This window comes from Xiphophorus maculatus, chromosome 4 (genome assembly GCF_002775205.1).
Source record: "Xiphophorus maculatus strain JP 163 A chromosome 4, X_maculatus-5.0-male, whole genome shotgun sequence".
NCBI lineage: Eukaryota > Metazoa > Chordata > Actinopteri > Cyprinodontiformes > Poeciliidae > Xiphophorus > Xiphophorus maculatus.
The window spans coordinates 19851033-19863731 of record NC_036446.1 but is presented as its reverse complement, the minus strand read 5'-3'; the positions used below and the strand labels follow the sequence as shown (position 1 = coordinate 19863731).

General features: G+C 37.1%; 1 protein-coding gene across 1 annotated transcript in view; it reads left to right on the top strand.

The window, feature by feature from the left end:
• The window catches only part of igdcc3 (immunoglobulin superfamily DCC subclass member 3), a 67188-nt gene that overhangs the window by 40278 nt on the left and 14211 nt on the right, over positions 1–12699 (top strand). The window contains exon 7 of the mRNA XM_023332934.1: positions 4374–4539. Within this exon, the coding sequence (XP_023188702.1) occupies positions 4374–4539 (166 nt within the window). The remainder of the gene's footprint in view (positions 1–4373; positions 4540–12699) is intronic.

Sequence of the window (12699 nt, the reverse complement as noted above, 5' to 3'; positions counted from 1 at the left end):
GTCCTCCAAACAAACACATTATGCCTACAATTAATATTTCTATTAATGGCTTTGTGAACGATTACAGAAAGAAAGCATCTCTGTATTATAATTTTCTGTGTAGATTGGTGATGAAGTTTATAATAGGAAGCCTATTTTCCTCATTCTTAATTTCATGCTGTCGTTTTTCTTTATGTTATTGCATTTTATTTTCTCGTTTTATTTCTTTTCAACACCCAGGGCTGCCGTTTCATTGGATTGCATCTAACACGGTGACAGCAAAGACCTTTTTAGTTTAATCCCTTTTGACTCTGCAGCAAGGCCATCTTTAAGTGACATTGTAACTAAACGCTGTAAACAACACAGCTATAGTGGAACTGTATAGATATATCTGAGCTTGCTTTTAATTTGTCACACGTGAATCTTGAAACATTTTAAAATCCTTAATCCTGATTTATATCGAGCCTTCAGCCCTCTGGGGCTGACCTGTTTATGTACCTAAGGATTTTGTTTAGTAGCATCCTTGTGTGTGTTAGTTGTTCACATCACTGAAGACTGTGCCTTGAAGGTGTAAGAGGTGAAAGATTGATGTTTTTAACTAATAGGATGGTGGCCCCGTGTATTAATTGTCACTAAGAAGGAAATAGCCAGCCTCTACCTTGCTCACAAATTGATCAAATAGACCACACTTTGCTTCAGCCCATCGTGGTATTGATCCTAATCAATATTTCATTTCATCAGCCTGTCAACTCTAAGGCACTCTCTGGCCTAGCTGGGCACAGCATCTGAAAGCCATAGATGTTAATTATCTGTCAGTTTCTTTGGTTTTTGTCATTGATTTGTGAAAACAAAGCGGTTCTGTTAACTTCAGAAAAATGTGTGTCTTTGCCGTGGTTTAATATGAGACAACAATGCTTACTGGATGTCCTTGAGGAATTAGACAATTAGTTTGGGGAAATAAGCCACTTAACACAACCGTGGAACTGAGTTTCAATAATCTATTTATAACACAAGTTCACCAGTAAAGAAATTTAACTAGTGTAAGGCAGACAAGGGTACTTGCAAAATCATCATATATCAAGAAATAGACGTCTTGAGAAATTATATCAGGATAATTTTCTGGTGCAAAAACAGAGTCAAAGAGTCAAACTTTTGGGACCAGCAGTGAAAAGCAGGAGCAAGATAAATGACTTGTGCAGATGATTTGACCCGCACCTTTAGAGGTGCAAATCAATATCATCCTGTGCTCCTGGTGATCTCTGCCTTTGAGTTTGTCAGCTTTAAAAATAAAAATAAAAACTGCAAGAGAGGAAAAAAAACAGACACTATAAGGCTTGGATACAAAGAGATAAATGAAAGAAACATCTTACGCTCTCAGCTTTCTCCTTTATTTCACTGCCCAGAGGGACATTTGCTTTTTCATTGGAGGAGTGGAAAAGCATCAGATAATGTTTGGTGTGAGAGGGTAGGAATAAGAATAAAGGCTGAACAGCAGGGAGGAAAACCAAAGAGGAACTTGAAACAATCTGGACAAAAAAAAACAAGATACTGGGAAAACAATAATAACTAAAACAATATTAAATATATTAATATATATATTAAATTCTTTTGTTCCTGTTCTATACTTTTGCTGTTGTCAATGTCATTTGATGCCAAATGTTGATGCAACTATTCCCTTGGCTTACTGCTCCTTTATTGCAAAAGTTTATTGAAAGAGATGCTTCTTCATAACACTGAACTGGCTGCCCGAGTTGTTTATGTACTCACAAACACAAATAGTTAAATAGTTTAATCAACATCAGAGATTTTTCTTTAGAAACAAAATGTCAAAATAAGTCAGTTATGTGACTGTATGTATTATAGTTTTGAGTTTGAACATAATCTGCATTTACAAAAGCATCTCATTAGCATCCCAATAAATAGGCCTACTTGTAATGTAATTTTTCAGTTAAAATTTGATAGAAAAGAACAAACATGTTGAATGGTTTCCTGCCAGCATAACACTATAAAGTGAAATTCATTAAAATAATGTATATTTTTAAGTAAATAGTAAGTTAAATATTACAAGGCTAATTGAAAGCTGTAGATAAAAATTAACAGATATTAAACCTTATCAACATGAAGTTATCAGGTTGAATCTTTAGAGTTTGTTTTTACGACTTTTTATGGCACCAGTATTGTTTGTTTTTCTTGTCTGTTCTTTTGTGACAATGTAGGAGAGCGAAAATGGGCCAGAGTGAAAAGGACAGTCTCTGTCTCTGGGGATTTACTTTACTCACTAACTTAAGAGAAAATAAAATGTTTTTTTTATTATTTTGGCAAGTTTGTTTACTCATCACAGAACTTTGAGCACAACTAAAGCAGAAAGCTTTGTTGATCCTTGTTTATTTTTACTAAGGTACAATGCAATCGTGATAGTAAAAACAAGATGCACAATAGTCATGAAAATGCCAAAAGCAGAAAAAATCCAAAACAATGCTCTCCATAAAACATGTTTCTTTACATAATGATATGCATAACTATTCATCTGCACTTATATTTCCCTTTAAACCCAGAGCTTCTGGGCTGTGTGAAGACTCACTCTGGGAGTTTATTTGAATATTTATTCGTGTACATTGATATACTAGCTGGTACCAGCGCAAACATTTTTTTTCTGTGCCAGCTTTTCTCCCAGACTAATTTAGCTGTTTTCCTGTCCACGGTTTACAGCTGTTGTAACTTCTGCAAAATATGTCATGTTGTAAACTTGCCTTGTCATGGGCATTTTTATTATTTTCCAACCCCAGTGAGACTTAACACTAGCCCCAAGCTACTCATATTATCTAATAAGAGCAAAGACACACAGGCAAAACCTCGTTAGATCAGTCAGAGAAATTATTAGCCAGCAGTGTCCATAAGTCTGCATAAAACCACTAAAATATGAAATATCACTTTAATATTGTTATTTTATTATCCTGTCAACAGTGGGGTATAAACCTTAAAGATATCCATTTGAAAAAGATGAGTATTTGTTTTCGTCCCCTGGCCGGGTTTTTATCACAAAGAAACCTAGTTATTAGCTTAAAGGCAGCTATAGGTTTAAACTGTTCCAGCTACAATTGAAAATAGTAGTATACATACAACTTTATTAAGTAGACCTTTACTTGTATTGTGTTGCACTGAGTCAATGTAGATATGAGGACTGCATTTCCAAAATACAAATTAAGATCTGGTGAAAGTGGAGACAATTGCAATCATGTCGCTCATGTTTCAAATCTATTGTCATCCAATTTTAACAAGCCTGTGCAATTTGCATCCTCAGTTTTCTGTTATTTGCTGACAGCAGTAGCAGTCTGTGTGGTCTTCTACTGTCTCGAACCATCTGCTTCAAGGCTCAACGTTTAGAGATGACATTCCACATACTGGTTGTAACAAATGGTTATTTGAGCTGCTGTTGCCTCTGCCCTACCCCAAACCAGTCAGCCCATTCTCCTCTGACTCCTTTAGCCCATATGGCTCCAACGTAGACTTCATATCCAAAGTCACCTACATTTCTTCCTGTGCCATATATCTTATCAAGCTGTCACAAAAGATCCAAATTTAAGCTATTAGCTTGTATAAACCGCTAGACAAATAAATAAAATCATGAGTTAGCCATACATATTAACACAAATGTAATAGAACGTAGGAGGTTGCTTTATGAGCAACATCATGTTGCTTATAATGATATAACTCATAAAGATATAACTTTTTAAAAAAATACTAATAAAAACAAGAAGCTGTTGGATCTCTGATCAAACTAAGCTGTTGATTCACAAATGTATAATTAGCATAATGTTCTCTGTGTTCATTCATGCATAAATAATTAGGTTTAAGAAATCATTGATATGATTGGACAGCCTGGGGGCTTCATTTCTGCAGGACACAACAGAAATACATAAACATTAAAATGAATTAAATGAAACAATATTTAAATTTACAATGTAAATAACTGAAAAAAAAGATTATTAGTAGCAGAAAAGCTATGTGAAGAATTTAAAACGGCTATTTAAAACAAATTAGAAATGTTGTGAAGCAGGTTTTACATTGTTTTACTTTCCTTCTTTTAGCATTCTGTTTACCTCCCTCCAGTCCTTTTTATTTACCTATTAGAGCATCGATCCTTTGTCTTTCATAATCAAGGTAATTGACCCTTGCCTGAATTATAGATTTAAGCCAGTATTTACACCTCAGCTCTATACCCTAGGCACTTATATTTTTTCTCACACCTACTCTCTCTTCCATTATTATCTTGACACCTCAAGACCGAGTCTTTAAAATCGTAATATTTTAAGTATCTGGCAGGTTCGCATCCCACCGATGTGTAGGGTTGAAGGAGCGATGTTGTCTGATTACATTCTCTGTTTCTCTTTCAGCTCCAGCAGAGTTTGTTCAGCCTCCGCAGTCCATTGCTCGACCAGTTGGCACCACGGCGATCTTCACCTGCCAAGTGCAGGGTGAGCCTGAGCCTCAGCTCACCTGGCTGAAGAACGGGCAGATTCTGGAGCCAGGGGGGCATGTTAAACTCAGGAACAACAACAGGTAGAAGAATATTACTCTCTGCATTTATGGGTCTCTGTTTATAAAATACTGTGTACATAAAATGTTGGAATTGTTTGAAACAATTAATTATATCTTTCCAATTAACATAGTCAGCAATTGTTGACTAAATCTTTTTCTGCAAACAACCCAATAATTCGCCATTTAACATGGGAGCAAAACATTTTGTGTAAAAAGTAAAAATTGAGTTCTTTACTCAGAAAAACAGCCTAATAATGTGATTAAAACCAAATATTTCTTATAAAATCCCGTGAACATCCTAATGCCAACCGCCACTTTCAACTTGATAAACCTCAAGGTTTATGCCTAAGTGAGACGTGTTTATTAATTACAGTGTGTGTTCAAGGCTCCATCTGGATGCTACTATGGTTACAAAGTACCAACAACACAGGATTGGAAAAAACTAAACAGGCAGTGCAATTCATTGATTTCTTCTTTTGTGATACCCACTTTATGCTCCAGGGTCACAGGAGGGTTGGAGCCACTCCCATTTCTCACTTATTGAGAAGGGATGTACAAGCTTAAAGATAATTAGGTGGATAATATTTGATGGTTAAAAAAAACAAAAAAACAATCAGTACCGTCTACTGGCAGACTCCAATCCATACTGGAAGATATACCAGCATATGACTTTTGTAGTTAAATTTAAGCCACATTTTAGATGTTTATGAGAAAATTCTGCATTTTAGGATGATTTACAATTCTAATTGACCTTAGTGGACCGTTTGCCTGTGTGGGTGTTTGATCAATTTGTCTCTGTTTTGGTCCTGTTGCACCCCATCTACTTACTGCAATGACAAGCTCCGTCCCCTCCCCATCCAACCCACAGTGAACTTAGGAAATCTGGAATTTGATAAATGCCTGCGAGATATTTTTAACTATGTTGTATTTAATAATTTCTGATTTAGTGGAGAAATGCTCCCTGTCCTACTCCTTTTACGCATGTGGTTTGTATCTTTTTATGTGTGCATTGTTTCCATCCTTCCCCTAATCCTCTTGTGAGATGATGGGAAACTAAACTTTTACATGAAAAACCCATTTTAAAACGAACTTTTGACGCAAGTTGTTTTTATGGATTAAGGCACATTTAAAGTTCAATTTTCCCAGTTGACCCTGGCCACAGTTATCCAAGTACATCATTATTTTTCCTGAAAAAAGAATGAAGTAAATGTATTGAATAAAATATGCCGGAGAAAAAAAAAATCAATGCTTACACTCCGCTGCAGTGAGTGAAAGGAGCAGACATACCCATTGCTCACATTCACTTCTCCACTCCTACTTGCATCTACTAGCCTGTATTAGCGAGACAGATGGAATAAGAGAATGCTAAAGGCAGAAAGAGAACAGGAAAGAAATGGATGAGAAGCCTGACTGAAAAGTTGAATTAAAAAGGGTGGAAATGAATGAGCTCTTGAGGGAGAAACGATGAGTGTGCAGGAAGAATAAATGGGCAAAGAGGGAGGAAGACCTGAAAGATGGAATGAGTAGTCAGAGCATCACTTCGTTTCCTCGTCCCTCCGTCACAGATGACCTGCTGTAATATGAATCCCATGCATCACAAACTGAACTCTGTGATTGGGTACAGAGGCAGACCTCAGCTTGAGCTCCACCATTAGCTAATGAGCCCATAAACTCAGCTGGTTGGCCAAGAAATGCAATCAGGCATGTGGAGAACAGAGCAGCTTCAAGAGCATCTTAAGACGGTGTCACTGAACTGCACAGTGGGTGGAAAGAACATGAAACAATGTCATTCTTTTTCACAGCTGGATGCAATAATGCAGATGTGAAGGTGTTTAAAGCTGTTCAGAGGATTGTACTTCTATCCTGGGAGATAAATTGTTGTCTGCAGAAATACTCTGAATGAACTAAACTGAAATTAACACCAAGATTAATGTTTATTTGAACCCTTGTCGGTGGAAATCAGTATTTGTTTATTTTTTGCTATTTTCTTCAAACGTAGATCTTTATATCAAGATTGCTAAAACTTTAGGCAGCCGTGAATGTTGAGATGATGATGTCTTGACGTTGTAAGCTTCTGACTAGTTAATTCACAACATTTAATATAATTGGATGTGCACCTGATTTATCTTAAGGTAATTAAGATAAAACACTGATTCTTTTGTTTTTCTTAGAGCATAAATGCTTACTTCTATTTTTAATGGGGGAAATATTACATTTGATCAATTTTCAAAATAATATGAAGCAACCTTTATCAGTTTGTTTTGGATGGCGAAATAAATGTTTAAAGATTAAAATATGTCTGTTAATAAAGATTAAAATGGTGGGATATAATTTTTTAACATTAATGTGGTATTTAAGACTTAAAGACAAACAGTCCGGCTTTGGAATCATATGCAGAATTAGAGCTGCACTAGATGCTGGTGATTAGATGAGAAAATGTTTAGTTCAGTCGGTTTTGTCTCGACTTGGACTTGTCTCAACGTCTTTAAAATTGACTCAGACGTTCGTCATAGTTGTGACTGGTATTTATTGTGCGTTGATTCTCCACTTCTTTGGAGAATCAAAGAATATGCCTTTTGTAAAGGCGTATTGAAGAACAGCTTCAAATGCAAAAAGTTCCATTAAAGACCAAAGCTTTTAACAATGGGTTAATGATGTTGCATTTCTGCAATAGCTCACACCAACTGTTAAAATGCTGAGCATATCGTTCTTACAGTTTTTGTTTGCTTTATAGTTAAATTATTGTCGGTGAAAATAAAATCTTTTCATTAGTAACATTTGATTATGTTTTCAATCAGTTTTGGCCACACAGGAAAAATTTGTATAAAGGGAATAACACTAAAATGTTTGCTACTCTGCCTAGCAACGGGACCTTCTGTAAATTTAAATTTTAACCAACATTGTTGGAAAGCTTGTAGAGTTTCATCTGAAGTCAAATGTTTTAGAAATCAAAAAATATCAAATTAGATCAGGCACAAGTTACCTGCCAGTGGTACCCAAATCTAAAGTAATGACATGTAAATAAATTCAAGAGCTGCAGGCGGCACAGTTATCCGGCTCCACGTGTATATTTATGTGTTTATGTACTCATATTGTGCCTGATGGTGGAGGATTAGAGGATATACAGTACAAAAGCCCCAGTAGAAAGATTTTGATTAAGGTGTGTGGCTCATATTACCATAAGTTTGTGTGCACACACATAGAAAGACTTCTCCTCTTTGCCATTTCCCATGACTCTGACCTTCAAGTGCAAATCAGAAGCAGAATCGATTGTACATTTAATTCACTCGCGCGTTTGCATGCACATTAATCAAAAAGCAAGCAAGTCCGTATATTTGCACAAATAGGCCTGTGGTGCATAGCCTCATTCATTTTACACACGTGCATAATCAAACATAAAAATTCACTATCATGCTGCCCTTTACTCCTCACCTAAATGCATAATTCACACACCGAGAAACAGAGGGAGTGGAGCTGGCTGAATGACAGGACAGAAGAGTCCTGGCGCTCATGGTGAATCGTCACACCTCAAAAGATTCTGTCACATGCAGCAGCACACACTCCTAAGCACAAACAGACATGCTGCTTTGTAAGGCCTTTCATTATCAGCCCTGACTGTGAAACATGTTTTCTCAAAGCCTCTGTTAAAGCTGTTGCTAATTATGCATATGAGGGTTTACCTCATTCTCATGTCTCCAAAGCAGCAACACATGATCAGCCAATACATAAATACTGTGATCTCTCATCAGACTGCATAATAATATGAAAGCTCAGTCGGCATTGTCTTAAAGTGATACTGTTGCCGATGAGAGGAAATAATTATTGTGTAACTGGTTCCAAGTGAGCGTGTGAGCGACATGTTCTTTAATTTAATTAATGGCCGACATCTGAGAGAACTGCTTTCCACACTGATGTGGAAATTTGTAATTGAAATGGTCTCAAAGTTTGTTTCCCTTCTTTTCTACTTTTGCCTGTTTTTTGGGGGTTGTGTTTTCTCTCTCTTCACCCCATGTACTGCCCCCTTATATCAGGAGACGAGGCCTGGGCATTGGCCTTGACCTCTGACCTGCCTATAATCAGTCATATCCTTTGGTCCTTCCCTCCTCTCAAGGCACAGACAGCTCTACTCCCCTTCCCCCTCTATCCACACCTCTTCCTCCTGTTCTCTCTTTGTCCCCATATTTTCCTCCTTTTCACTCTCGCTGAATCCAGAACGGCCCCACTGCCTTTTGATGGGGCGCTGCTCAGAAACAACAGAGGGTAAACATAGACTAAGCAGCTGAACAACAGATCCTAAAACCCCACCGTCAGCTCCCCCTCCACCCTGACCCGCTGCCTCATCCGTCAATCTGTGAAGTGACCTCAAACTGATGAGTAAATGATGCTGTCAGCTTGTCAGGACAGGACAGCTTGGTTTAGGGCGCTCACAACAAGCGAACAGCCTGAATTCCAGTCTTACACCTCCCATATCCTTTCTTCTCTTTCTCCTTTCTTCCTTTTGTCCCTCGCACATTGTGTACATCCAGGGTCTAATGTTGCATGTCAATGTGAACTGTGTGATTGGAATAATCATTTAAATTGCAAAGCGACCTTCATTGAGTTGTGTCTCGAGAGAACCATGAGAACTACCATAAAACACAGATGGGTTTCAGTTTTGGAAGTTAAATAATGTAAAGAACTTAATCAGGAAATAAAAAATGTGTAGCATCATAACGAGCTGTAGAGGAAGCTTTGGAACAAAATATATATATATGTATTACAGCTTGCTTTATTGATAGTATGATAATTTGTTCATGTGACACACAAATTGACATTTGGGCTCCAGCCAATTTCTTTTATTTTTTTGAGTATGATTGTGGTGTCTTGCCTTTCATTATTTTAAAAATGCATTTTTTTTTTTTGCTTTTCTTTCTTGAGCTATGTGGTTTGTTTTTGGGGTTTTTTTTCACATTTTGTTTTTCTCATGTTGTATAAATAAATAAATTTACTTCATTTGCTTATTTTTTCAGAATTCTGTAAAATAATTGATATTTAAAATCTTTGCCTTGTTATGCTTCTTTTTTTCACGTTTTTGCTAGTGTTTGTAATGCAATTTAATTACATGAACAACACAAACTCATCCATAATTACGAACAAAAGTGTCAGATTTTTTTTAAATGATGGTGCATTTCCTTTCCACTAAAAACAAAATCAGATGTTCTGAATTTCTTGTTAGAAATACAAGAACGACATCCCCAAAGTTTGAATATTAACTGGGAAAGTTGGAAATTACCCAACATTCCTGAGTTGATATCCAGTATGGCCTCTGCACATACAAAATTTGGTGCAAGTAGCAGGTATAAACAGCATACCCTCTTTTTTATTTTCACGTGTTCCTTTTGAGTGAAGACAAATACATTAATGTTGGCTTCTATTGATAATCTAAATTACCCCCAATAACATAAACAATCTGCCACTAGCACTAGTTTTCTGACATGCATGTGTGATGCCATTCCCAGACCCAAACTCTTGACACAAATCAAGCGCACTATTATACCAACTTGTACTCTAACATATTTCTGTTGTATGTTCATTTCTACTTAAACTTTCATGTCACAATAAAAAAGTGTTTAACACCACATCTGAGCTGCACTTCAGCAGGATATGATCACACGTCTGTGGCTTGACACACACTTTTGAATGTTACTGTACCTTGTCAACAAGCAGAAAATCCCCCCCCACTTCCTTTCACACACACAGGGGGCCCATCAAGCCCCGGTGGCACCGGTAGTGCTTCCCGAGGGGCCTCCTTATTTTTCCTGCTTCTCTGGCATCTGGTCAGGCTGCCTGCCATCAAACACTCTATCCATCGCAAATATGAAAGGCTGTCACAAATATGATGGTTGATTGGCAAGCTGAGGCCTGGCGTACAGCCACCTTCAGGGTCAGAGGTGAGATTGGTTGGACCTTATTGACCTGATAACTATACAGATTGAATCCACCTGGCAGGCTGGGTGGAATAATGGCTGTTCCACCTCAGAGCCTGTTCTGCCGCACATAGCTGTATCCCAGCACATCTATTTTGAAAAGGAAATAGAATGATTTAATTCTGCGTACTGACCCAGAAACTGAACCATACACCACTATTGAGTCCTGAGATGCCACTTTTTTTCCTTATGCCCCATTTTCCAGATCCAGGAGGTGTTGAAATTTAACCCTCCAGGCTGACATGCTGTTCTTTCCATAAATTACTTGCTGTTCCTTGGTGGAAGTTGGTGGCGTCTTGATAAATTTTGCTTTAACACTCCAAGAATGAATCTCGTCCATCAAAGGGAGATGGCATTTTGCTTGACAGGCTCTTACAAACAGCAGGTGACAGATTAGGGACATTCTCTGAGAGGTTGAAGTCATGTGCCACTCACATTTCCTGTTTAAACTTAATGCACAACAGAACCTCAAGAGGCAGCTTTTTATTTAAACAAACAAAAAAAAGAAAGTCCTGCTAATCTCTTTAAAATGTCACAATCAGGGGGTCTTGACATCAGCTTTATTTCAATAAGACTTCTACATAACTCACTCTTTCACTTGTGCTTTGTGAGTCTGTTCTTCCATATAGTAAAGAATAAATAAAATGGTCTCTGCTTAAAATAGAGAAAAGAAATGTATGAAATCATAGGTTACCCTCACCTCCATAGTGTTGAAAACGTTTCAATATGTTTGTGTGTTCTTGTCTTAAAACTTCCACACATAAGCGAATGTATGTTGTGCATATCTGTGCACAACAACATACAAAGCTACCTTATATGTTTTCTTTAAGAAGATATCTGCCATGTGAGTGGGAAGGCAACCAAGCAGAGATAGAACCACGAGGACAAAGAGCAGTGTGTGGCAGCAGTGCAGTAGAGAGTGGGGGGCATATATGCATGCGTGTGTGTGTGTGTGTGTGTATCTATAGGTACATGAATTCACATGTGTGCGCAGGCAGATGAAAGGTTTTACTGATGCAGGAAAATTACATTTTTTGAAACCCTGAAATAGATGTATTGGATCCTAGGGGAGTTTCAGGAGACGACGTATGCGGTTTGCATGAGTGAGGACGGTCCATGAATTCCTCTGCTGTCTGTCACACAGGAATTTGTGTCACAAATCTCTTTACTTTCACTCAGCAGAGCACGAGGCTTTGTGTGCTTGACAGAAATAATGTCCCATTTACATTTTATGCTGTATCCTCTACTTTTTCCCCAAGACATGATGCAAATACATTTAAGTCCATTTGCTTAAACATTTTTAGCTTTGGACATTTATTAAATTATACACTGTTTCACAATATCTGAGCTGTGCTGTGACAAACCAGTTTTAACAATAGACAAAAATAGTACAACAGTTCAGAGCTACAAATAGAATATTCCCATTATAAAAATGATTGTAGTGTGTATTGTAGCACATGAACTATTGCTCATGTGCTACAATGAAAGACCAATATACTAATTTTGCAACATAACGCTTAATTGACTTTTAAATGTCTGAACCAGCTGCATCATGTACCCCCTACAGGTCAGGTTCTAACACAGTAAACTGGATTTTTGATCATTTGGTTTTGTCAGAATCTGTAGGACTGTTTTAAACTTTTTTTATTTCCTGGCACAAAGCTGCCTTTTAAACATGCATAGTTTATTCATTCAGTACAACTGAGGTAAGAGTCATTATAAAGTGTAATATTAGCCATCTTAATTCTGTCCAAAACCGGCCTAGACATACATTTAGGATTATTGTCTCGTTGGGAAAACCCATCATATTAAAGTTTCAGCCATGTGACTCATATTGCCCCCCAGCTTGTCTACGGCTGCAGAAAGTTTTGGTGTCTTTATAATTTGTAAAGAAACACTTTACAAAATTCTATTGGGGGTTTATCTGGAGTACATGTATACACTTTTGACCTTGATCTCATTAGAGAAAATCTACAATAAATGTAAAGATTCACATTATTCACTCTGATCGCATTCTTGTACCTTTTTTTATCTGTTATGGTTTGACTTGTTATCAACCCATTCTATTACAATATTGTTGCAGAACTTATTTAAGATTAACATGCCTAACATTACTTGGACCTTTTCTTTTGGAATTAGTGTAAATGTAATTATTCATACTTTATATTACAGTACTGTTTAATATAAAGTACAATGCTCTTGCTAGAGATTTGTC